The 26,118-nt window shown below is 37.2% G+C and overlaps 1 protein-coding gene across 1 annotated transcript in view; it reads right to left on the bottom strand.

Annotated features, from left to right (window-relative positions):
* LOC119425512 (protein diaphanous homolog 3) overlaps positions 1 to 26,118 on the bottom strand; it is a 305,646-nt gene that overhangs the window by 259,758 nt on the left and 19,770 nt on the right. Inside the window, exons 7-17 of the mRNA XM_037693044.1 lie at positions 20,694 to 20,768; positions 20,294 to 20,363; positions 17,190 to 17,326; positions 15,698 to 15,803; positions 11,910 to 12,020; positions 10,580 to 10,688; positions 10,171 to 10,324; positions 6,766 to 6,884; positions 6,616 to 6,680; positions 5,204 to 5,308; positions 2,223 to 2,522 (exon numbers count right to left, since the gene is read on the bottom strand). Of these exons, the coding sequence (XP_037548972.1) occupies positions 2,223 to 2,522; positions 5,204 to 5,308; positions 6,616 to 6,680; positions 6,766 to 6,884; positions 10,171 to 10,324; positions 10,580 to 10,688; positions 11,910 to 12,020; positions 15,698 to 15,803; positions 17,190 to 17,326; positions 20,294 to 20,363; positions 20,694 to 20,768 (1,351 nt within the window). The remainder of the gene's footprint in view (positions 1 to 2,222; positions 2,523 to 5,203; positions 5,309 to 6,615; positions 6,681 to 6,765; positions 6,885 to 10,170; positions 10,325 to 10,579; positions 10,689 to 11,909; positions 12,021 to 15,697; positions 15,804 to 17,189; positions 17,327 to 20,293; positions 20,364 to 20,693; positions 20,769 to 26,118) is intronic.

The following is a 26,118-nucleotide window of genomic DNA, read 5'->3' on the forward strand; positions in this document are numbered from 1 at the left end:
TGTGACAGCTCAGAGGGTTAGAAAGACACTGCAGTATATAACAGGAGGAAATAAACTGATAAGAAAAATCCTTTGCACAAATGTGACTCAGAGGAAATCAAGATGCAATTGTTGTAGCTCAGATGAGGCCCAGCATGTCAGGAATGAATGTGGCCACGGTCATCGTAGAGTTTGCATTTTTCCAACGTTGGAAAAAAAGATGGCATTTACAAACGAACAAGGAATGCCTGTAAAGACATGAAAATGTAACCTGACAAGATCGCTTTCCAGAAAATCGGCAAAAGGGGACAATTCAAGCTTTGGAACAATCAATAGCACGCTGTCAAAAATCATGCATGGCTTCTCAACAGGAGAAGTGAAAACAGTGACCTGACAAAGTGCTGATTTGAATCTAAAACACATTTAGGAAAGACATGCACTCCAGCAAGAAGGCTGAAGAAATACAAAAAAACTGCAACAAAAGGAATTATTTTGTTTAAAAAAATTAAAGTTCATATCATATATTTTATGTGTTAAACCAACATATACACATATTGTACTACTGAGGCTTTTCTTATAGTCAGTGAAAAAAAATCACTAAAAAAATGCATAACCTATGTTTTTAAATCCATAGTTTAAAAGTATTTATTGCAACTTATGAAATCAAATCTAAAAATAGTAAACCTGAATTTTATCAAATAGTGCATTTTGAAATAATTTACTCCAGTAGCTTTCCATATGTATTGGTATGTAATAATGAAATGCAGGTCAATCTTCAACGTAAACAATTTTATTACATTTTCTGGGTGTAAATCTGAAAATTGTCCGATTTCAACAACGACAAAAAAAAAATGTCTCTTACATGAACGTTGCTCTGGTTGATCTATTTTCAGTCACTGTGCTCGTTTCAGGAGGTAAACAAACACATCCTAAACAACAAACACCAAAGTTCTGAACACAGGCAGAGTAAGTTGACCGTTTTTTGTTTGTATTTTTTTTATTAAATTTAACTGAAATATGAGCTTGAAGTTGTAATAATTTGGTTTTTGGTTCATGTCTCTAAATTCACACATTGCACTCAAAGCTATAAGCACGCCGTTCTCTAATCTATGTGAAAATGCATGATCCTAGCCAAATAAACAACGTGTTGTTTGCAACAATATCAATAAAAAACTGACAGGATCACAGATTTATTACACCTGAACCTTCCTATACCGCTGACAAAGTGTTGGGAGTGCAGTTTCAGATGGCTTGTCTTCCCTGTTGATACTGGCGAGCTGCTCGTCAGCGCTCAGTGATGAGTTGTAAAGTGTGTTCGCCTTCATGCTTTCTCAGTTTCAAGATATATAGAAAACTTATCTTGCCTGATTTATCAGCATTGTTTGTGCACTACTGAATCGAACAGTGCACAATGATTATTGATCTGTAACATGTGTTCACTGCTGCTTTTGGCTAGTTCTTCCCACCCAGATGGAGGAGAAGTGCGACAACAGTCAGGATGGAACTATGTATTCTTTTTTTTTATTTAAGGGCAATGAGCACCATTAATGAGAAGGGTGGAAGCCAGTACTGTCTGATGGCATGTTTCTACTAAGTTATTCACAAGAAATAAGAGGTTTTTGCAACATTCCAAAAGAAGTTTCAAAACAGCTGCATCTCAAACTTCCCCAGATGTTCAGATCTCCTACAGTTGGACCATATGACAGATCTTTTTCATGCCTTTCTGCAAGGTACACTTCAAAACATAAACACATCTTTAAGTTTCCTAAACACCTGTAGAGATGTCATTCTCCGAGCAAATTATTAATGAAATTAAGAACTTAAAAGCTGTTGTGGCATTAACGAATGCCGCTCTGCAGAGCAACATCTGTAGCAGGATCAAGGAGGTCACTCTGAGAAAAGCATCCCATCATCTGTTACTTTCAGTCTTGGCACAAAGGTAAAATGATGTTGTTCAGTTCTTAGAAAACATCTGTACGGTTTATCTGCTGCCAAAAAACCTCAGGAACAAAGCAGAGCAGCAGTGAAATAGGACACTAGAAATGCATGGCCTGAATTTTTACTTTCTTGTTGAAAGTTTTTTTTTTTTTTTGGAAACTCCCAAACTTGCACATAAACATTATCTCATTTTAGTTTAGAACACTCAAGCTAAAAATGTAAAAATCAGAATTTGTTTTAAAATAAAAATGTTCATGTTTCAGCCTCCAGTAAAAGCAAAGCTGGATCCATGTTCAGAGTCTCACCTTTGACCAGTTGAGGCGCTTCGTGGAGGTCTCAGGCTTGAACTCCTTCTTGGGCCTGAGGCCAAAAGGCAGCGTGTGGTGGGTGGGTGAGCCCAAGGCACCAAATGGGGCAACAAATGGAGGAGGGGGCATTCCGGGTGGAGGAGGCGCAACTGGGCAGCCAGGTAGGGGAGGTGGAGGGGGAGGGGGTGGAGGAGGAGGAGGAGGGGGACCTGGCACTCCTGGTTTTGGAGGAGAGGTCGAGGGTCCAGATGGAAATGAAGGTGGCGCTCCACTCTTGGGTGGAGGTACAGCTCCAAACTGAACACACAGAAACAAAAAGAAAACTTACATATGTTTAAGTGGTTACTGTTTAAAAGCAAAGGCAAAATTTATAATTTCATTTTAAAAATGTAACAGGAAAAAAAATTACAGTACGAGATCAAACACAGAATTTTAGTTAATATATATATATATATATATATATATATATATATATATATATATATAATTTTTTAATTAGTTTATTTTGAAATCCTGACTAAATTTTAGTCACCAAATCCCAAAACCTGTTGCGCTGTGCCCTTTTAACTTTAAGTCCAAATTTACAAACCAAAACATACGAAAAATTTTAAATAATGAGCAATACTTGTTTTAATTAGTTCTTGGCACCTGTCTCAGATGACAGAAGAACACAATAACACAATGTGCTTTGATTCTAAATCTGAGGTCATGGTGCTCAACCGGAGGGCTGGGGGTGATTTTCTGCCTCAAGTGAAGGAATTTAAGAATCTGGGAGTCGTGTTCATGAGTGACGGAACGATGGAGAAAAAGATAGATCAATGGACTGGGGCTTGATCTGCATTAATGAGTGTTGCTAGTGGTCTGTCGTGGTAAAGAGTTGAGCTGCAACTCACGTGTTTATGTTCCGACCCTCACCTTTGGTCATGGTGTGAATACAGGTTCCACATTATTAGAAAAAAATTGTAATTTCATTTTTTTATTGCAAAGACAATATCAATAGTGATAAGTCCACATTCTCCTCACTTTGTCTTGTCATCACTATCACTCAAACCAGAAGTGAGTATCAGGGCCAGTGAGAGTCCTTTGGATTGACCAAATTTATTATTAGTGTGCAGAAAATGAGTGCACGGTAACTGAAACGTAATGGCTCATGACTTATTGCAGTCCTTTGAAATATTGATACCGCACTCACAGATGTTGCAATGACAATAAATTTGTGGTATACTGTAGTGTGCAGTTCCAGCACGGACCATGATCGAACAAATGGGATGCTGGATATAAACGGCTACAATGAGCTTCATACATTGGAGCTCAGCTGAGGAGTTCTATCATCTGAGGGGGGGCTTGAAGTAGAGCCACTGTTCCTCCTCATCAAAAGGAGTCGGATGTTGGTTTGGGCACCTGATTAGAATGCTTTCTGGATATGTCCCTCAAGGGGGTTTGCAGACACATCCCACTGGGAGGAGACTCACAGCTTGCTGTAGGGATTATATATCCTCTCTGGCCTGAAAACGCCTCGAGATTCCCCAGGAGGAGCTGGAGAGTGTTGCAGGGAGAATGTCTGGACATCTCTTATGGACTCGTCTCCACAACCCAACCACGGCTACGTGGCAGAAAATGGATTGACAAAAGTTTCGATTAAGCTCAGAAATCTTTAAACAAGATTGTGAAAATGGACAGCAAAGCTAACAAAAGACCTTTATTTTGTACGATTGTTTAATTTTGATTCAGCAACCTCCTTAAACTTGACTGAGCGTTAGTACGTTTAAATTATTGAGATTAACTTTTTTTTTTTTTTTTTGGTTTTAAAATTAAATTTTTTGTACATTTGTGTGGTGAGAATAATCGCTATAATTACTCAAAATACTTTGAGTGTGACAAATCAAAGGTGACGCTGATCACAGTTGGCGTTCGCTCCTGATGGAGGTGAATTTCCAGGTTTTATTTGTAGTTGTTCAACAGATAATTCACGTTGCTTAAAACAAAATTAAAACAAATGTAAATAACGTTACATGAAAAATGAATGAATCAAAGCAGACAAGTAGCAACTGTCAGAACCAGTTTCTTTCACACAACCACTGTATTGCAGATAACAGGTGAGCTCTGCCACACAAAGGTTCATAAACAGTTCCAGTTCTGCTCAGAATATACCTACAAGGAATTTAACCTAAAGTTTGAAATCTAATATAACTGGGCCTCCGAGCTCTGTAAATTGTATCACAGAGAACAAATGACTTATTGATCCATGTACAAGTTTTTGATTAAAGATGCATGCTAAAGGTCAACCACAGGCCCTTATCTGCCACTGCCTCTACAGAGAACACCTTCACTGAGTTCACGAGCATGCACCTGTGTGTTGGTGAGGAGAAGAAGTGGACAGACAGAGATGGAAGAACAAAGTGTGCATGTCTATGTACCTCCACTGGCTAAACACACCGCCACCATCTGAACCAAGGTACTATTTGAGTATTCACTCTGTGTTTGCACTCTGAAATTGAAAAATTATCACAAAAAGAGAGGGAAGTTCTCTTCCCCCTCCGTGTGTGTGTAGTTATCTTGCAGTGCCAGGGTGTGGGAGTAACTCTCTGGAGTAATTGGAGGAGGGGTGAGGCTGAAGGGGTTGTCAGAATAAATTGCTTTTAGAACAATTTCCTCTTATGGGATAGAGATCAGAGAATTAGAAATGGCCAACATGGAGGACCGGTCAGTGTTCTCATTAGACTTAGTGTCAGCTAGCCAGCAGAGCAGCCTCCATGTCCAACCAAACTGCAGGGTCCAGTGGATAAAACCCCCTTCCCCCGTCCCCGCACAGCGCCCCTTAAGACGAGAACGTCTCGTCACAAAAAGAAAGAAAAGAAAGTTGAATTGCATGTCTATGCTGGAATTATGAGTCTTTGTAGAGTGATCACAGCTAGAGTTTTTACCACCCCGTGTCATGGAGGGAACAAGATGCTGAAAACACTGAGCACATCACATACCTGAGACCTGAAGGCCTGCAACTCTGCTTGGAGTTCAGCTGTTTGCTCTTCATACTTGGCCAGCTGAGCTTGGGCCTCCTGTCTGCTGAGGAACTCCTCATCAAACTACAAAGAAAATCACAGATTTAATAACCTTCAGTAGGAGAGCAACAATCAAGATTTCAACCCTTTGAGAAGCACATTAAGAACTGAAGCTTTCTAAGCTCAGAAGGAACCTGCTCCTGTACCAAGTTCAGTTAGCAGCAGTGGTCATTCTGTTTGACACGAATTATCCTACAAGAATTTTTGCAGTTTTTGTTTTGTTTCAGTTCAGTTCAGACCTTTATTGTCCCTCAGGTGAAAATTTGGTTTACAGTAGCGGCTAAATTACACAAAATCACGAAACATAAGGACACAAAACAAGGTGTTAGAAGCAGTTCCACCAGGTTTAGTCATAAACTTGTGCTCATTAAATTTATTTATTTATTAACCTTTATTTAACCAGACAAATCCCATTGAGATCACAGATTTCTTTTGCAAGGGAGGCCTGGGCCTGAAGGCAGCCTAACATGCATGTTTTTGTTCTGTGGGAGGAAAACGGAGTACCTGGAGAAAATCCATGCAAGCACAAGAAGAACATGCAAACTCCACACAGCAAGACCCCAGGTCCAACCGGGGATTGAACCCAGGACCTTCTTACTGTGAGGCAACAGTGATAACCACTGAACCGTTGTGCTGCCATAAAACTCCCATTACATTTCTAATGTAATAAAATAAACAAAAAGTGACCACATAAAATATTTGAGAGGCTTTGACTGATTGATAAGGTTATTTTTTTTGCACTGGGAACAGATGTAGAATTTATATCTATTGCACTTTACTTTACTTATGTAGAGCATGCATTCAACCGGATTAAAGAAGAAATTAGCAATTTTGTAAAATCTTAGACACGTAATGTCACACCATGAGGTCAGAGATCAACAGGTCAGGATAGAAAAGGGATTTAGCATGTATCAAACTGAGTCAGGCAATAAACGGCAGAAAAGAAGCATAATTTTATCTGTAATGATGATGATGATGATTAACAATTTTTGCTTTTAACTCAAGTAAGAAATCAATGTTTTTATAACTTATCAGCAAATACAAATTTTTGTTTATTTTTTTACAGACAGACGTCACTATGGAAGTCATACTGTTTGATCAATTCATGTTCATTAATAAATATGTTGATAATTAATTTTAACATGTTTACTCTACTTGTAGCATCAGATACAACTTGTAGTGTTTGAGTTATAGAGAATATTAACAGTAATGTATACAATAATACCTAAATACCTACAATATCTAAATGTTGTTTTTGTTTTTTTCCTTGTAGAAAAGCAGAAATGCAACAGAGGTGAAAAATCTAAATGATTTTAGATGTCAGTACTTGCCTTCTGTGCCAGTTCTAAGGCTCGTTGTTCGTAGTCATCAATCCGAGCTTTTTCCACGCACACCTCTGAAAACAAGTTGTTGCTGATTAATTATGAATGCTTTACTGAAAACCCATCAATATAATCTAACAGCAGACGCATCCAACTTACCTAAAAGGTGACTGAAATCAACATCCAGGCGCTTGCGGTAACTGAAGTCTGGGTCGGTGCCGCTGCGGTGCAGCACAATCTGAGAAACGCACTCGTCGATGATCCTAAAGTACTGGGGCCTGGGAGTGGAGACGAGAAACGGGACAAAAAATAAGAATAAAGAAACTTATTTGCTATAAAAAGCATCTGAACATATTATGTAGTGTTCTGTTTTTGTGCTAAAGCAACATTTCATCTAGTCATTTTTCACAGGGTAATGTTTGATCTTTCAGTTGCTCCTTTCTGTGGAGGTGCCAGATACCCTCATTGATGAAGTGTGGGCTCAAACCTGCAGCCTCAGAATTACAAGACTGAACCATTGACCACTGAGCTACCCCCCAACCCCATTTTCCACACAGTAAAGAAAATAAATCTAATTAATCATTCACTATTCAGCCAGAAGTTGCCATGAAAACAGTTTTAACTATTTTCTCATAAACTATTATCTAAATGTACACACAGCTCTTACTAATATGAATATTACTTTAAAGACAGAAAAGAGGGAATGCATATTTAACGATGCTGAATTGTATCCCTTTAATTACATATGAGCCCATAAATGCAGTAACCATATAATAACCAAGAGGAAACTCCCATTAACAAAAACTATATTTTGTTAAAACTGCAGATCTGATGCAATCTCAGAACCCACACACTAAAGCAAGATGGAGAAAAACTTTGATTTGTGCATTATCTTGCAAAAATGCAACAAAGTCCAACTTCTTTTTGCATCAAAACATTAAATACTTTAGTGCTTATGAGGAAAAACTGAATATCGGTATTTTTTTTAACATAAGGGTTGAATCTGGTATTGAATAGCATGATGTGTATGAATTATAAGATGAGCAAAAACATTTTTTTTTATTGTCTATTTACCATGTGTTGATTATTCACGAATGTTTGATTTATGATCCAAGACTTTGGTAGCAATAATAAAAAGGGACAAGAAAATGTAGCAACAAACAGTTCATTTAATTCATGTTAATCAATTAAAAAAATATTTTGCCAATGTATTCATTGAGCTACCCATTTATTGCACACTTTTTGAATATTTTTTTTTAAATGAAAAACCAAGAAAATACTTTGCTGTGAAATTACTGAATCAAACGCAAACCAGATATCTTTGTTGACACTAGATTTATTAATTCTCTGTGTTTGGGCAGGAAAAGTTTAAGCCCGCCTCAAAGGAAATGAGTTAAAATGGAGGCAATATGAGACTCCAGCTGGAAATGGAAAACAAATTGTCAATTCTGTCAGTAAAATGATTTGCCATTAAGCAAACTAAGAGACAGAGTGCTTGTCATGGGCAAAAGAGGTGATGGAAACAAAGACGCATCATAAGTCTTGTAATAAAAGTGTATAAATAGTGTAGTTAGTCCTAGTATAATAAGAGTAAAAACAAAGCAATAAGTAAAAGCAACTGCCTGTGATTTAAATTCCATCACAGACAATCTCCCAGCACAGCTGCAGCCATTAGGCTGATTTTACAATCATCTCTTGGTCTGTGAGTCAATCTAATTATTCGTAAACACTGTTTTTTGTTATGTACGTATTCAGACAAAGACAACTGTCAAAGGTGCAAGCAAATACTTAGCACATACAGTATGTCAAGTGCAAACTCAAAGTGTGAAAACAGATGTTAAAGCTGAGTGTCAGAGGGCTCATGTGACGTCACGTGAGGACAATCAGTCTTCGGAGCGTCAAACAGAAGGCAGAAGGTAAATGTTGGACTGATTAATACCGCATTGGGGTTGCTGATTATAAACAATAATTGAAAGGTAGTGGTAGCAATGTCGTAAAAAAATTTCAAAAAGAAACAAAGCTGCAGAGATGTTTTTCCTCATACACCGTTGTGTATATATACGGTATATTGTGTTTCTTCTTTCGGCTGCTCCCTTCTTCAGGGGTTGCCACAGCGAACTAAGTCGCACAAAGACTTGGCCACTGTTTAATTCTACGCTGGATGTCCTTCCTGACACAACCACAAACCAATGAGCTACCACAGCCCCCTGTGTGGAGCAGAGAGCTGCTATCTGGGGCACCCGGGGGAGCAGATGGAGGGGGTTAAGGGCCTTGCTCAAGGGCCCAGAGTGGGGAAAATAAGGGTGGAGGCAGGTGTGGATGCTTCGCCTTTCCCACCCACATTTTGATGTTGTCGATCCGGGGAGTTGAGCCGGCGACCTTACGATACCAGGCCCACCTTCTCTAACCTCTGTGTCACCACTCCCCCTATGTTTTTCCCTATACATGCCCTTAAATTAAAAACTGGTGAGCAAATTGTTTAAATGGCTGCCAACTACCAAGTATGTTTGTTTACTTACAGAAACAACCAAAATGACTGAAAATAGAACATTTTTATTTTTACATGAAAAGATTAAAATTACTCTCCAATTTTTTCCATAAACACATTAGTCATCAACGTGAGTAGAAGAGCTGATTCAATGACATGATGGTGGTAGACGGAGTTGAAACAAAAAACAACCAACAGTCTTGGACCTTTTTAAACACAATAAAGAAACAATAAATGTTCAGAGACAGGTGCATTTTATGGTATTTTAACACTTCTTATAAAAAGTCAAAATCTAAAAATGTACCAGTGTATTGAAATATAGTAGGACTTTAGAAACTGTGCTGATTATTTGTGGAAAAATAAATAGTTCAGCTAGTAAAATACTTGATAGCTGTAGCTCAGTGTGAGACAGGACAGAACACGGGGCAGGAACGTGTTTGCTCAAATAATATTCTCACATTGATACACCGGGAAGCGTTTCTCAAAGACACGGTCCTGCCAGGCAGCCAAAATCACCAGCATTAACGTTTTCTAATCATTTCAGATGAAGACGTGTAATAAGAGGGAACATTGGGCCAGAAAAGTGTAGTTTTGGGGTGGGGAAAAAACTGAAGGTGAAACATTTCATACTGCTGAGATAAAAGCTCCTCCTTTTGATCAGCGCGAGGTTCAGGTCACACCCAGCTGTGAGTGAACCAACATAAAATAAGCCTTTGAAAAGTACCACTAATAAGAGATGAGAAATGCTCTAGAGCCTCGGCTGCTGGGAGATGAAAGAGAAAGCATTCTCTTTGTTAGCCAAAGTCATTGAGTGAGCTTTAAGGAGAAGTTGGACCCCCACAAAAACCAAACCTCTTGACCGGCGTGCATCATTACCACTGCTCAGCTGGACTTTAACCTTTCATGTGCATTTAGATAAATAATATTTACATATATTTATAAAATTATTTGAGTATATATTCCTTAATAAGTCAAACAAAGCTGTATTTATTAGGAATAGCCAATGAAGGTCACAGAAAGTGAGACACTGATGGGGTCAAGGATCATTTATGGATGCGTGCGATGCTGATCTTTACCTGATCAAGTGATCATTGCGTATAAGCATCAGGTGCTGCAGGATGGAGAGGAAGTAGGGCTCTGCACCGGTGTCCTTCACAATGCTCTGCACAATGCTGAACACATCCCCCGCATCAGTACAAAGAGTCAAGGGCTCACAGATTAATGGAAATACTGTCTTTTCATATTAAACACAAAGAAGCGACAGAAATAAGAAAGCTATTGTGTTTACACTTAGCACATTTATAAATTTCATTAGAAATAACTGGTTATGAGCGATTTCACCTTAACCCTTGTAATACAAGCGTGTCGCAGATGACACATTTTTAAGAGATAATTTTTCAGTTTTGCAGGAACAGACACTGAATGGAACACGTGACATGTTTTTGTTTGTTAAATTGGAACGTTGACAAGGATATTCCAGTTCACTCCGGATTTCTTCCAGTCTGTGAGCGAACTCCATCATGTCTTCTTCTTTATGCTCCTCGAACACTTTCAGCTGAATGTCAAGGGCGTCATTCCTGATGGTCAATAAGTGCTACAAAAACATGAGTCAAAAGAACAAAAACAGAATAGAATGAAATACAAATAAAACCAGCGGTACACCGATGTTCTCTGTCGCTGAGGGATTTGAATAGTGAATGTTTGTAGTTTTGGAGACAAGTGTTTTTCTGGACAGGAATTGAAAAAGGAATGCAAGTAAACCTTCATGATTTTGGTGCAAGATATTCAAGGGGGTAGGAGTTGCAATGTGTATAAAAACAGAGGTAGGTGTTTGTTGGGGTGGGGGTCCCAGGCCGTGCAGAGTGGCAGATCCTGGTGAGTGGAGGGAGCAATTTTATCCACCACCTGGTGCAATGGCATAAATTAATCTTCAGCCACCCCAATCATTTGAGAAAACTACACTTTTGAGTAAAACAAAAACTAGAAAAAAATATATACACATACACATACACACACACACAGTATATACTGTATAGTAGTAGCCAGCTTAGATTTTAACTTGGCAACCCAATTTTTGATAGTGACCTTTCTCACAACTAGATGCAGCCACAAAGCAAAATGGAAGTTAACATCACACTCATTTTAGTTATTCAGCTCACAAGACGAACTGACATATAAGGCGGTAGCCCATGGATTTTGACGTGGCAACCCAATTTTTGAAAGGAACCTTTCTTGCACCTATTTGTAGCCACACGCCAAAATGGAAGTCGGTACCTAACTTATTTTTCAAGTTGTGCTCACAACATGCATGGACGGACAGATGGAGTGTATTTCCAATTCCTCCTCTTTGATTCGTGCAGGAGAATAAAAAGGGATAAAGATGATACAAAAGTTCAAAAGTTTTATGACAGTTGGACCAAATATGAAAAATTTAACTCAAAGGAAATGAGTTGATTTTAAGCACCATTCTTCACAATGGTCTGCAGGTGTGGGCTTCAGCTTTTCACTTTATTTTCTATTAGAAGCAACAGTGACATTGTTTACAACAGATAAACACATTAGAAAAATATTATGAATGCCAAAAGGAAGATTATTAGTCAAGACACTATAAACTTTATTAGTTTCTGGCTGCTTCTTAAGACTGTGGACGTGCACACTCTCCTGCCCGTTTCATAAATAATTTGCTGGAGCAAATCGACAATATTTCACTGAAGTGGACAACTCATTTAAATATTAATACAATGGGAGAATCAGTTTATAGTGTGTGTGTGTGTGTGTGTGTGTGTATTTGTGCTTTAGGTTATGTTTTGCTTACCGGCAATATCTCTTTGAGTCCACAGCGCATAAATTCATTTCTAATGTGCAGCCTGAAGTCCAGCTCATCGGGAGATGTTACCAGGGCATTGATGAGCTGCATGCATGCCACCTGCAACACCAAGTGTACAAAGGCAGGGAGAGAGAGGGAAGGGTGAAAGAGAGAACCAAAGAATGAGATGACGGATTTCTTCTGCCAGAAGTTGATGAAAAGCATGCTGGCATGCATTCACAATGAGTTATGTCCCTTGGAAGCAGAGGACCATAACTAATGGATGTCTATTTTCTTCAGTCACCAACTAGGGGTGGTGAATTTAATATTAATGCAACAACTGCAGACCCGTACACACAAAATTAACAGTCCATTTAAGGGCACATTCGCTGTTTAGAATGCCGTTTTTTTTTCACTGTCCTCTGTGTTTGGTTTACTGTGCGGAGACTTCAGTATATCGTGTGACTCTTCCAGCAGCGGAGGAAACCAAAAAAAATAAATTATTGATCAGAAAAAGAAATCTACTCATGTGTGAAAAGAGTGTTTGAGGATGCTAGATATTCAGGAGCCATATGGATCATTGTCAGTTTGATAAAACTTATTTATCATGAGCATTCAGCCTTGGTAAAAATATTGTCTTCAAAGTGCAACTTTTATATTGTAGTAAAAGTTGCATCACAGTGGTGACTCTCAGGCTGAGAGGTTGGTAATGAAGTACCACTCTACAGTGCCAAATATCCACACATGAAGATGCTCTGTGTAAGTGTGTGTGCTCTTGGATGAATGAGAAACCCACTATAAAGAGTCTAAGGCCCTGTCTACACAAGAACACCATCTTTCCAAAACAACCATTTACCTTGTAAACACGACACTGTTTCTAATAATGTTTGTATCTACACAGAGGCACAGGCAATGACCCAAGCGCTGAAGTGAACAACGCCAGGCCTGTATGTGAAAGTGCTATGTGTCGTCATCGATGTATACAATGATGAAATTAGTTCTCTGCATTTAACCCATCACACTTGAGCTACTCCAAGTGGAGCAGCTGGCAGCCATGTAAGCACCAGAGGTACAGCTAGGTAATAAGTGTCTTTCTAAAAGAAACCACTACATATGGAAACAAACCTGCGACTTTGTGATCCCAAAGCGGCTGCTTTACCACTGGGCCATACTATAGTGGGCCATGTTCACTTTATGTTTATTGTTGATCATTTTATAATTTTCAGCAGTGTTTGCTTTAATAGTGTTGACAGTAATATCCATCGATCGATCCATCGATCCATCCATCCATGGATGGTGCCTAGGCGAAATGAATAATGTCATAATGTCAAGCAAGCAAATAATTAATTTTAAGTGTTAATCTTGTTGAATTTCTAAGAACTGCAACAACTAGTCCTCCCGTGCGCGCTCACTTTACTTAGCTGGTGCAGGTGGAGGAACGTTGGAGAGCTAGCGGCACCGCCCGCGAGGGATGGATGGCCCCGCTCCACCCAGGCAAAATGAAGCTGTTTTGACCATTAAATAAACACGATGGGTCAACGGTGATGCATAATAAATGCAACTTATACGCGGAAGCAACTTATAGTTTTTTCCCTCTTCATGATGATTTTTTGACTGATGTGACTGATGCGACTTATACTCCAGAGCAACTTATACGCCGGAAAATAGGGTACTTAGACTTGAAGAAAATCAAAATGAGTCAAAACAAGGTTATTGGTAGCATATTCAAAAACTAAATCACTCTTTTTATTTTGTGCATTTTATTGTCATAATATGGTTAATAAGTTAACTATAATTAACTTTATATTCCAAAGAATTCTGCAAAAATTGCATAGGCTCAAAAAATCTAAGAAAAGCATTGAGGTATTAATACCTTAGGAGTTCCCATTTAGTGTGTATTTTCCATAAGACGCACAGTGAAGAATGGACAATGCAGAGACAAATAGCTATGGTTAAATTTTGTGCCTTTTAGTAAATGGAATTGATGATATTTTATGCATCTTGGGGAATGAAAAGTGCAGCAAAATGGAATCACAGACCACAAAAAACCACAGCGACTGTGGTTTTACAACTATATATTTTGTGAGTTAAATGTGAAGAAAATCTAGTGAGAACTGTAATTCAAAATCCTATTTATTTCTGGTTTCCATTTTGTTCGAGTGCCTGGATTGTTTTCTTCCCTTCTCATCCTCTGCTATTGATCCGCTCCCCCGTTATCTCATTTGTGAAGTTTCTCTAAAGTTTTGTTCCAATCAAAAGGTACTTTCAGCAAACTAAACGTAAATTATAACGCAGCATTGACAAAAAAAAGATGTCTTTGTTAAATTAGGCTTAGCAAAAATCATTGCATAGTTATACGAATCAGCCAAAAGAGGAAATGGTCACAGATGTTCTAATTTTATAGTCACTATGCGTGTATGCATGCGTGCAGTTATTACTAAAGTCACATTCCTAAACCAGTGATTAAAAATGCATACACCAAATTGTTGACAAAAACTGATTCAGTCCCATTTAGCCCCAACGCATAATAAATAATTAAAGTGTGTGTGTCAGATGGGATTTTATACATCATTGCTTTGTAAACATAAAGATATGTGTTGCACTGCTTATTTTGTCATTCTTGTTTGTCTTGCTGATATTATTGTCTGGTTATTCGACGTCCTGAGGTTTTTATTAGCTGTAGGATACAGTCTTGATAGCTGGAGTCTGTTGACACTACGAGGCTTGCTGACTGGATATTATTTCTGGCTATTAGGTGAAAGTTAAGCAAACATTAGGACAACATTATTTCATTTAGTCTTTCCATCTGTCCACTGATGTCTGTGTGCTGATGATGACAATGATATCAGTCCCATGTCAACAGTGTAAATGAATTTGTGGGCAGGCTTAGTTTCTGTTCCATCTGTGCCTAAACCGATCATTAAACTGGTCATTTATACTTAACAGAAGCATCTGGTGCTGAAGGTTCATGCATATGAAAGCAAGTGTAATGTATTTGTTGTTCTTCCTTAAAATCTAACCCTGGGGTTTGGGGGAGGCTTGTATCTAGTTTTTAAGTTTTTCTACAAAGACATTTACAAAAAAAAAAGTTTAATGAGATGTATTTACAATTTAGACAACAAACACAATGTAATAGCTAATGAAGCAGCAGGACCACTCACCTCCTGATGGTAGGAGTGCAATTTCAAGGTTAAATTGAAACGATTTCATTGTGTAACACAAATTATTGCATAAATACTCTGTAATTCAGCATACAGTTAGAATAGCTTTGCCTAATAAGATCCCATTCATTGTATAACAGGTTTTGTTTCCAACCTGGGGAGCCTAGGGGATGTGAGGGTCTTTGTTTGCCTGGATCACAAGAGATGTTTTGGTCCCTTGCATGAAGGTATACATTAGAGTGAATGGCTGTGTGTCATGCCTAATGCTCTATTAAAAGTTGGAGTTGTACACTGTAAACTGATCGTAACTTTTACGGGTTGCCATGTCCTTGATGACAGAGTCTACGCAAGCATAAGTTCCATTTATTGCAACTAGTTTAGAACAACTAACACATACCTGTGCACATATCGGTAATTTCGTTCCACCTCATGTACCACGTGTGATGGAAACTACAATAAAGTTGACTTGAACTTGAACATACAAATCTACTACCTTCTCATAGAATAATCCTTGAATAGAATAAAGGAACAAAACAAGCTGCCTCATCAGTGATTACATTTGTGATCTAGAATACCCATCACTCGGTTTTACCCCAAAACAATTGAAGAATACAGCAGGTGCGCTTTTGTACTCACCTGTAGCTGTATGGAGCGATCTCGTAGTCCCTGCACGATAGGACTGAACCTTTCAATGGATCGCCATTCTCCTGCTGTCGTAATGGCCTCAAGAACCTTCTCCAAACTAAATGAGAATATTAAATGTTTAGCTAATAACTGGACAAAAACGTGTAAATTTAGAGTTTTATCAAACACAAACTTGTCGTTTTCTTTATTGCGCAATCGGTGCTTATAAATATATAATAATATATAAATAAATATATAACTATATAAAGAATTATATGCATATTGTGTTATAAGTATTTGTAGTTTGGCTGGTTCATGGTAAAACCAGTTAACAATTAATCTTTATAATTTTTGTACATGTGCATCTTAATTAAAATAAAACGTTTTATTTAATGCTAAATAGTAATTTCTGGTCAGGAAAGAAAAAGGACAACTCTGCTTTCATAAAGTGGGAGAATATTTTGCTTTAACTATTTAAAGTCAGACACCATATTGTAGTCCTAAATGCTGTTAAGGGGGTAAACACTGTCGTGGAATTCAATGGTTATATTTTTTTTTCGCACTTGGGCCACGCAAGTGTTAAAAAAAACCTTAAACAAACAAACCAGTCAAAGAAACACCTGAGCACATGGCTGATGATTACTGAAGGCTCATGACGTCACGCCAGGGATCAGGCACATGCAGGAGTATGGAGCTCGGTGCACTCTTCCATTTTATCCTCTTCTAAAACAAACGATGATCCTCCTCAAAGTCCTCACTCTGACTCAGACTTCGTTTTTCTTTTCATCTCTGCCTCTTCTGTTTGAGAAGGTTCAGACTCCGCGGCTTCGTCCATTTCTGGGTCTGCGGCTCCATCTTCCATCTCAAATAGAAGCTGCAGCTTCATGTTCAAAAACTGCCTCGTTTTGACTCACACTAAAACTAAACACACTACACTACAACCCAACTATAAAATTCAAACATGCTAAATATCACAAATCTCTCACATTTCATTACTCACTCCCGCTCTCACTGCGTCTTAATCGCGCCAAACTTCCTTTAACTTCCCTGTCTCTTTCTTCTTCTTCTTCCTGTAGGTTTTTTGATACTTGACAAATAACTTCAGGCCTAAGTCAGAAAGTTGGTGGGAGGGTGTTTGTGGGGGGTGGGAGGTGAGAACAGATGGGGGTGTTTTCTCCAAGAGCCTGCCATTTTTTGCAGCTGCCTCTAGTCTTTCGCAATAGAAATCTGGCGGTACTGCATGATCCGATCCCCAGCGTGATGTCACACCCCATATGTGGAAGTGAAGGGTCTCTTTCCAAATTTGCGACTGAAATATCTTGAAATAATCACAAAATCTAAGATTTTGAAATCAGTTTGTGTTACTTTTCAGTGATTGCCACAGAACATAGGTAATTATTTGTTTTGTCTATCATATTTCGCTGGATACAGTATGTGATATGAAAATATGGTGGGCATTAAGATTTTAAAGGTAAACATATTTGTGTTGACTGAAAGAACATACGTGTTCTCCTCGCCTACAATGCAAATGGCTGACAGGAGCTTTACAACGTCGGTCATCATGGCAGACTGACTCGGATCGATGGCTCTTGCCAGCAAAGCAAGACTGTTCTCCTCCTCCAAGATTCGATCCAGGCCGTACTGCAACAACAAAACACACCATGATGCCTCATATGAACTATATTCTAACTAATTTTCAAACAGAATATATATATATATTTTCTAAACAGAAAAAAAAATTGTGACCCCGCGACCCAAAAAGGAAGAAGCAGGTAAAGATAATAGATGGATGGATGGATGAAAATAAAAAATCATAATTTAAAGATTGATTTACAGGCATTTTTTTGTACTTTGAAATTCACCTGAATGATTAACAAACTGAAGCCATTTACAGGGAACTGATTCTTTTCCTGTAATGTTTTATATGCAGCGATAGAGGTCTCGCCCAGCACAATAATTAGATGAGCATAACTTGCAGAAATGAAAACTATTTTTTTTTCTTATTTTTTTTATAAGAGACCTGTGATTATGTTTTCAAATTAGATGTTATTAACTAAAAACAATAATCTCATAAGATTATTATTGAAAAATGAAACAGTGCTTGACAATAAAGCGTTTGAATACTCCAGCAGATGGATAAGCTGCTCAACTTTGAGGCTACACTGATACGAATCAATGTAAAAACTGATCATTTTCCTGATGGGCACTAATAGTTGTTTGTTATTTATTTTCCCCTTTTTGCCATGAAAATAATAATTATGCATTGAGGTTTTAAAAATGTCAGACTTTTGAATTAACTCGAATGAGCAAAAACGTTGTTTTATAAACTCATAGATGGTCCCCCAAAAAAACAGTGAAAAATAATCTACATTTATCTTGTTACTTTAAAAACAAACGTCAAGGACAAACCAGACAACGTTGAGCATTAGTAGATGTTACCCAACTGCTAAAAGGCCAATGACTGTCAACAGGTTCTTTATGCCATCAGTATCTATAACATCTCTTAATGAAATGAGGATAACGAGTTACAACAAATAATTTCCCTTTGGGATCAATAAAGTATTTTTGAATTGAATTGAATGAGCCATTGGCAAATAAGGACTTTATATCCTGCCTTCTTTTTACTTTTGGTGTTTAATTAAAATAAATCTGTAGATATGCTGTAAAACTAAGTCGAACTGAGCAGGTAAAAACTATTGTTTGTCTATAGATTGTTGTGTAATATAAAATAAAATAAAAATATTTAGTTATGTTGTATTTATAGTATTTGGTATTCATAGAATTCTGTCTTTAAAACTCAGTACTCAATTTCTAAACACGCACGCACATAAAAATTCAGTCCTTCCTTTATTCCTTTCAATCTGCCAAGTGTTGGTTTAGTCTTCAACAGTTTAACCACTGTGGAAATAGGAAATGCAGAGAACTTCTCATATGCAGCGTAAATAATGATTTTAATTAAATTCAGAACATACAAAGAAGTTATACTTTTCTAAGTTGTTCAAATATTAATTTTACATTGAGGTGACTTTTATAACGGCGGTGATAAGTACTGGTTGATGGACAACAGAACAAATGTGCGTGTGTGATTTGATGGAGGAAAGCAGAAGAACAGGCTGCACTGACAGCTGGCAGAGAACGTCTGTCTTTTTGGCATGGTGGGTACCTCCTGTCCCAAGATGCTTCTCCAGCCCAGGAAAGGTCTGGACTGACAGAAAGGCCTACGGGTAAATGCTGGTGTCTGGCGCCTGTTGAGATGCTGGATTACATGAGACCTTACAGCACAATCTGTGCCAGAGGGGCTGAATATCTGTCTCTGCTGGGTTTTAGCTCCATGTGGCAATTTCCCTTTTTTTTTTTGAGCAACTCAAGTTGGAAGGATGTAAAAAAAAAACAAAAAAAAACTGTAAAATAAAATCTCTTGAACAAGTCTGTAGGTGTTTGGCAAATCTATCACTATTATTTTACATATATTTCATTTATTTATTTTTTTTATATATATTATTTATATATATATATATATATATTTTATAATGTTTACATATAATATACATCTATGTCCTTTTATAGGAATTTGATATTGTTTTATATATAATTTTTATAAGTGGTGTATTTTTTACATAAAAAATGGAAAAAGGTAGTTAAAAAACAGCTGAGGTAAAAACTTACAAGCACACATAAAATAAGAGAAATGAAATCACTAAAAATATAGCCATAAAGTTGTCATTGCTATATTTTTAAGTCTCTTTATTTCAAATATTTGTTTATTTTTGCAGCACACAAAATGCTGGAACTTCCCTATCCTGTGTTGAGGTTTATTTTTTAAAAAGTCTCCCTAAGTAGGCGGTGTAACTAAATTCCTAAAGATGTTGGTTTTTAGTGTTGTGATTTTCTTCTACTTCAAAGGTCAACAAGCCTTTAAAATTAAAGACCCATGTGTCCAATTACTCACAAACAACAGATGTGAGATTGTCAGGATTAAAGTGGATTTTTAAAATTTTGACTTGGGGGGGGGGGGGGGGGTTCTAGTAGTAACAACAGTACAACCCTCAACGTACATTATCTCCCACTTGGATCGAACTCCAAAAGCAGCAACAAAAGCAAATGCCCTTAACTACAGGCAATAAGGGCTGTGAAATATACAGTAAGCCCCACAATAACAAATATTACACTGAGCAGCTGACAGACACAAAGCACAGGAAGTGGAAATGTTCTTCTTAGAACAATCAGACAGTTTGGTGGTTGTAAATACAGTCAGACTGATTAATCAGCTGATCTTGGCCATGCTTTAAGATAAAAAGAAACACAATCGGCCAAGTATGTACCTTAACAATTTCCAAGTTCTTCTAAGGATGGTTAAATAGGCATTTTTAAGTTAAGCAATACATTAAATAAAAAATACATATTAGCCAAAATTCGAAAAGTCTGTTCCATCAGCCCTGATTTTTAAAGATCCAGATTGGCAATAGAAACACTCATATTGGTCAACCTGCAGTTATAAACACTTTAAAACGAAGTGATAATCTGCGAGAAATAAAAGACATAAGCATATTAAAACTTCTAAATGATGTTTTTTTTTTCTTTAAAGAAAAACAAAACATTTTCCATTACCTTATTGTTCATGAATGCTTTGAGACATTGAACAATTTTATGTTGGTTCTTCTTGTCAATCTTCTCTTGCCTACGGGCACAACAGAGGGATGAGATGTGGTTGTGCTTTACAGCTTAAAAACTACACATTATTTATGTACAAAGTTTAGAAATCGGTGTACATTTTCTTATGAGAATGAGCTGCAGATAACTGAACAACAAGCAAACAGACAATTATAATAACTATTACTAATTATAATAATTGTAATACCTCTACAAAAACATTCAGTTACAGGTATTACGATAAAGTAAAACTATTACCACAATAAAACTGTGCTGAATAACCACTTCACACCAACGCTGTGCACAGATTTCTGGAAAGATGCTTAAAGAAAAAAGACAAGTGAACACACAAACTTACTGTTTTTTGAACAGCAATCTCTCCAAAATGTCGAGCAGGAGTCCGAGGCCCTCGTGCCCAAAACTCTGCACCCAACTATGGAAAAAAATTTAATTAAAGAGGAAAAATCAATACCACAACAATGTCGGAGTGACAGCTGACAACAACAATTTCATTCTCATCAGCCACTGGGAAAAGCTTTTAGACAGAAAAACACAGGCAGAAATCTAAACTTTGTAGCAAAAAGTAAGACAGCAGTCATAAATTTTTCACTTCATGCCCGATATAAAAAAGATCTCCACTAAAATAGTAAAGAAGTGGAAAAAAACAATGGAAAGCACATTCAACAAAATCCAAAATTCTATGACAGAAAATGTCTCGTTCTTCAGAGAAATAACATCCAGATATGAAAAAGTGAATTTAACGTTGTTTATTTAAAAATATTTGAAAGAAAAGCAATGTCACTCAGATAAACTAATACCATAATCCGTTCATAAAATCCTTCTTGAACAGTGATACGTACTTGTTTACAACTCCTATGCATTCAAAACTAAATTGTCTGTCTCAAATGTATCTTTCCGAGGGTTGCTTGGGTTTAAGCCGCTACATTTAGCCTAACATAAACCTTGAACAGGTTACCAGTAAATTACAGCATTAACATGAATTTTGGACACACATATATTCTTACACCCAAAACTAAAGTCATGTCTGTTCTCTTTAGACTCCAGGAGGAAGCAGAGTTATCCAAAAAAAATACAACCTAAGAACAGGGAGACTATGTCGACGAGAAGTTGTCTAGAATATTTTTGCTGTTGAGAAAAAGGTACAGATTACTGCACCTCATGCCACATAAGAAATTAAAGTATTACAAGGGTACCACATGGCACAATACACACCCGTTAATTAACTGTTATACAGCAATTTACTGCAATGGCTCAGACAAGCAAAGATCGTGTTTTAAATTTGACTTTGATTTGTGACCTAGACCTCGGAGCTGGGGTGGACAGATGGATGAAGACTATACCACAGTGCATCCACCTATTGATAAGTTCACATTTTGACAGGTGTAGAAAAGCAGCAAACATTTGCAAAAGAGAATTGTATGAAATAAACCAGAAGGCAGAAGTCTGTCCATGAGATTAAAAGTTTCTGCTTTTAGCATTTTATTGTCCTTCATACAGTATTTCACAGCTCTTCAGTGTCCTTTAAGATTCTATCCGAACTTCAGGTTTTAGGAAACTTATAATAAGGGCTGGGCTAGTTTTCTACGCCGTTTGTGAATCTAAACATTGTATAGAAACTGTTAGAACAATGAAGGAAAAAATTATGTTTTAAGTCTTGTACATCCAAATCACACTAGCGGCTAAACCAGCACTTTACTTTTTGGGTACTACTTTACGATAAGGCTCCCTTATAGATGAATAATAAATAATTTATAGATATGTTATTAATTCATCTATAAATACTTTATAAATCATTAATAACTGCTTAATTGTGCATTAATTAAGGGTGACAGAGACAAAACTGACCAGTTTCTTGCCAAATAGTGAGCCAAATTGGCCACCTATATATTTCATCTAGAGTTGTTAAACATTTCAGACTAAGTTACTACAATAAGCATTTGTAAACCTATTTTTTTAAATATATAATATTAGTTGTAGATACTTGCAATGCAGTGATAAATTACAATATTATATGCTAAAGAAATAGGTTTACAAATGCTTATTGTGCTTACAAGGTAGTAACTTAGTCTGAAATGTTTAATATAACTCTAGATTAAATATATAGGTGAACAGATTTGGCTCACTATTTGGCAAGAAACTGGTCAGTTTTGTCTCTCTGTCGCCATTAATTAATGCATAATTAAGCAGTTATTAATGAATTATAAAGTGTTTATAGAGGAATTAACATTGTATCTATAAACTATGTATTAGCCATCTATAAGGGGAGCCTTGTTGTAAAGTGGTACCAGTTTTGTTTTAAAGTTACTTACAAAAATCATACATTGAAGACTATTTTTTTAATACAAAACAAACAAATTGCATTGGGAGCTGTTAGTCATACAAAAAAGACCAACGATAGCTAGACTGTTAGTACAGTCTGCACCTTGACTAAAGCTCAACACCATCTCCAAACATTAGCATTCACTGTCGATGCTTTAATCAACAAGCAGCATATCATGCCTTCCAGCATTAAATCTACAGAAATTCTCAAGGTGACAAGATAAAACAGGAAGCTGCTATCTGAATTTAATTTTTTGAAAAGGAGTACAGGTAGGGCATGCTCATGAGATTATCTGTCTGTTGTTACATTGTTCTGCATGCTGAGAGATAAAAAATGAACAACTAAAGCGGATGAAGCAATAGTTTTCAGGGTGTTTTGGTTGGTGCATGTCATGTGTGTCAATCCAAGGACTGAGTGGGTGGTGAGAATGAGTGATGCCTTTATCAGTGCAAGTTTATGCAAGTTAAGGGCATCCATTCTTTAAAATGATTTTTTTAAGAGAAAAAATACTCGTTCAAAATCAAAGACATCCTTTTCTAATCACTGCTAATAAAAAATGATTCCTTACGAAATATATAAATAAGACAAGAAGTACTGTAGCTCTCAGGTGTATACAAATATGTGCATAAATGTGTGACATGGTCAAAAAAAAAAAAAAGAGGTAAACAAAAACGATTGCATCCTTGATAATGAAGACTGTGAAAACTGCTGCCAAGGAAACTGAAGAATGAGGCTTTCATGTTTAAAAAAAAATAAATCAATTTAGCCTTCACTTGTGAATGTGCTATGGCCCGGGCCATTCTGGTTATAGAGTAGGCAAGGTCTTGACAAGAGACTCGTTGAAATGCATAGTTTGCTGGAAACTGCATGTTAGTTTTTCATCATCAATAGGTGAGGCAAAAGGCAAAAGAAAATAATCCAATGAGCTATAGAAGGAATTATTGCTAAGGAAACCAACAAGCCAACACTGTCAGGGTCTGCTGCTATGAATTTAAAATTTGCCTTGAAACACGTTTGAGAAAAGTGGAAGGGATAGAGGTGACAAATCAGCTTTCAAAAGCTTTTTGAAGTTTTAAGCCGTTAGACATTTTGAAGATCTTGGAGGTCAGAAACTGGCAATGTAATAGCTTTCTGAAATGTCTGGAGAAAAGACTTCAGGAGCAAGAACAATTGGGTAGAGTCCATTTATATAAGGAGTGCGTCTCCTCTTATTGAAGGGTAAAAGAGGGGTGGGATAAGACAAATAAAGCTGGGTTCTGCCACAGATTTGCACATACACTGCAATTTTATTCACCTGTGAGTGGTGTTAAGCTCCACTACAAATGTAAATACAGCTTTTGTTGCACCCCCAGATTTTACAACCTTTAAAATCCACCACAATATAAAGTCTTACATAAACAGTTCCCTTAAGAGAAGTTCACAGAAACATGATATTGCTGACAAAAATATAGAAATTTATTAAAAACGAAATTACGACTGCACTAATTACGAGTTCACAGCAGTTTATAAGCAGATGTGTTGGCAGCAGCCCTGTGAGATTTCAAACCATGTATGTGCACAATCTGTTAAACAGCAGATCAACAAATATTGGGAATTAATACAGCCTACTAATACTGTTTTGGCGAATATTTCTAAGTAACAACCCTCATAAAACAACTGCCAAAAAAATGTAAAAATTAGGCTGATAGATTTCTTCACGGGTGACCAATTTAGGCACAATATCCAGCTAAATCTTTGTGATGCCTTTCTATCCGTTTCTGTTTATCCTTGTGCAATTAAGTGTTTTTTTGACATGCAGTCTGTCTAAACAACTAAAGTACTTTATATTCAGTTTGCTAATCTAGCATACTCTGGCAGCCCTTGGGTTTCATTAGTTTCTAGCATCTGGCACCCCTCCCACAGCCCCAATGAGAAAACTTCAATTACCTTCTCTGCCTGAATGTCCTCAGTCTGGAGCCATATTGAACAAAGATTATCGCAAAACTGTTTTCACAGTTTAACCTCAGTGCAGAGAACTACAGCGCTGATTTACATCAAGCCGTTAATACGGTGGTCGGCATCAGTTACACAAAAATACGTACACATGCAGAGTAGGCATGGGCTGATTACCAGTTTTAAGCCATACCACGGTGTTAAAAAGTCTCATTGTCAAAACCACTAAAATTTCCAGTCTGTTCCTACAAGATGCTGAAGTCATTGTTTTTTGTTGTTGCTTTGTCACACTCACACTCACATACATACATACATACATACATACATACACAACGCCCCTGCCCTCAGGTCACATGGAGCAGTGCTCCCCCTTCCTATTTGTTGCCCAAAGCCTTTATTTAGTTGCTGAGAGGGGTTCCCCTAAACTTTTGTGCTCTTTTATAAGAGGTGGTTGGTTATATACAGTGGATATTCCAGTTAATAACGACGTGTCTACCAGTCTCTCTTTTTCTGATAAGTCCAGTTTGAAACAAACATTTGCAACATGCTTCAAGGGTTAGCATGTTAGCAGGTGGAATATTCATAGCCGCTTGCAGACTTGCAACAGAGGCTAACAGCCAGTTATTGTGTCATACCTGGATTGTTCTAAGTGCTAGAATTCTTGAATAAGTTTGCAGTTAAACTTCAAAAACAAAATGTGGCAACTGATAGTATGAAGCATCTCGAGCCAGCGCCTGAATTATCTAGAGGACAAGACGAAATTGAAATGTAGGACTACACATATTGCATACTTACACGATCTACGGAATAAAAAATAATGACTATTACTAAACAAAATATTGTGCAAGCACAATGCAGCATCAGAACGAAAGGTGCCATTCAACGCAGAGCTATCATTTGAGCTACCAAACCCAAGAAACAAAAACAATTATACATCTATGCGAGGTAAAAAAGGAAGGGTTTATCTGACTAACTTCATATTTAAGGTAGCTCAACTTTTAAGATAATCTCAAGTTCAAGTTCAAATTGGTTTATTGTCATTTCACATGTGGTACATGAGGTGGATCAACGTTATGTACACAGGGTCCCAGTTATATCCAAAAATAGCACAAATATGAAGTGTAAAAAGAAACTGTACAAGGACCTAAGATATACGCTAAACAAATGTCAAACTAGGGATGCACAATATTATACTTTTGGCCGATATTCGATATGCCAATATGTTAAAATTTATTTGGCCGATAACCGATACCAATACAGATATTTTTTCCCCCTAGACCTAGTTACAGAAACTACATAGCTTTCTCTGCTGTGGAATTACCATAAAATACATTATGTTGCATGGTCTTTGTCAATTTGGCCTGCTACAAAATGCAGATGCCAAAAAGGGGGCTGAAAAATGATGCAACACTTCAACGTGGATAATGTTTAATGTCAATTTTATTCATGACATTTACTCTCTCGAACACCATGACAACACTCAATCAGTCATACAAAAACAGTGCCATAT

This window comes from Nematolebias whitei, chromosome 2, assembly GCF_014905685.2.
Source record: "Nematolebias whitei isolate Nwh7 chromosome 2, NemWhi1, whole genome shotgun sequence".
Classification (NCBI taxonomy): Eukaryota; Metazoa; Chordata; class Actinopteri; order Cyprinodontiformes; family Rivulidae; genus Nematolebias; species Nematolebias whitei.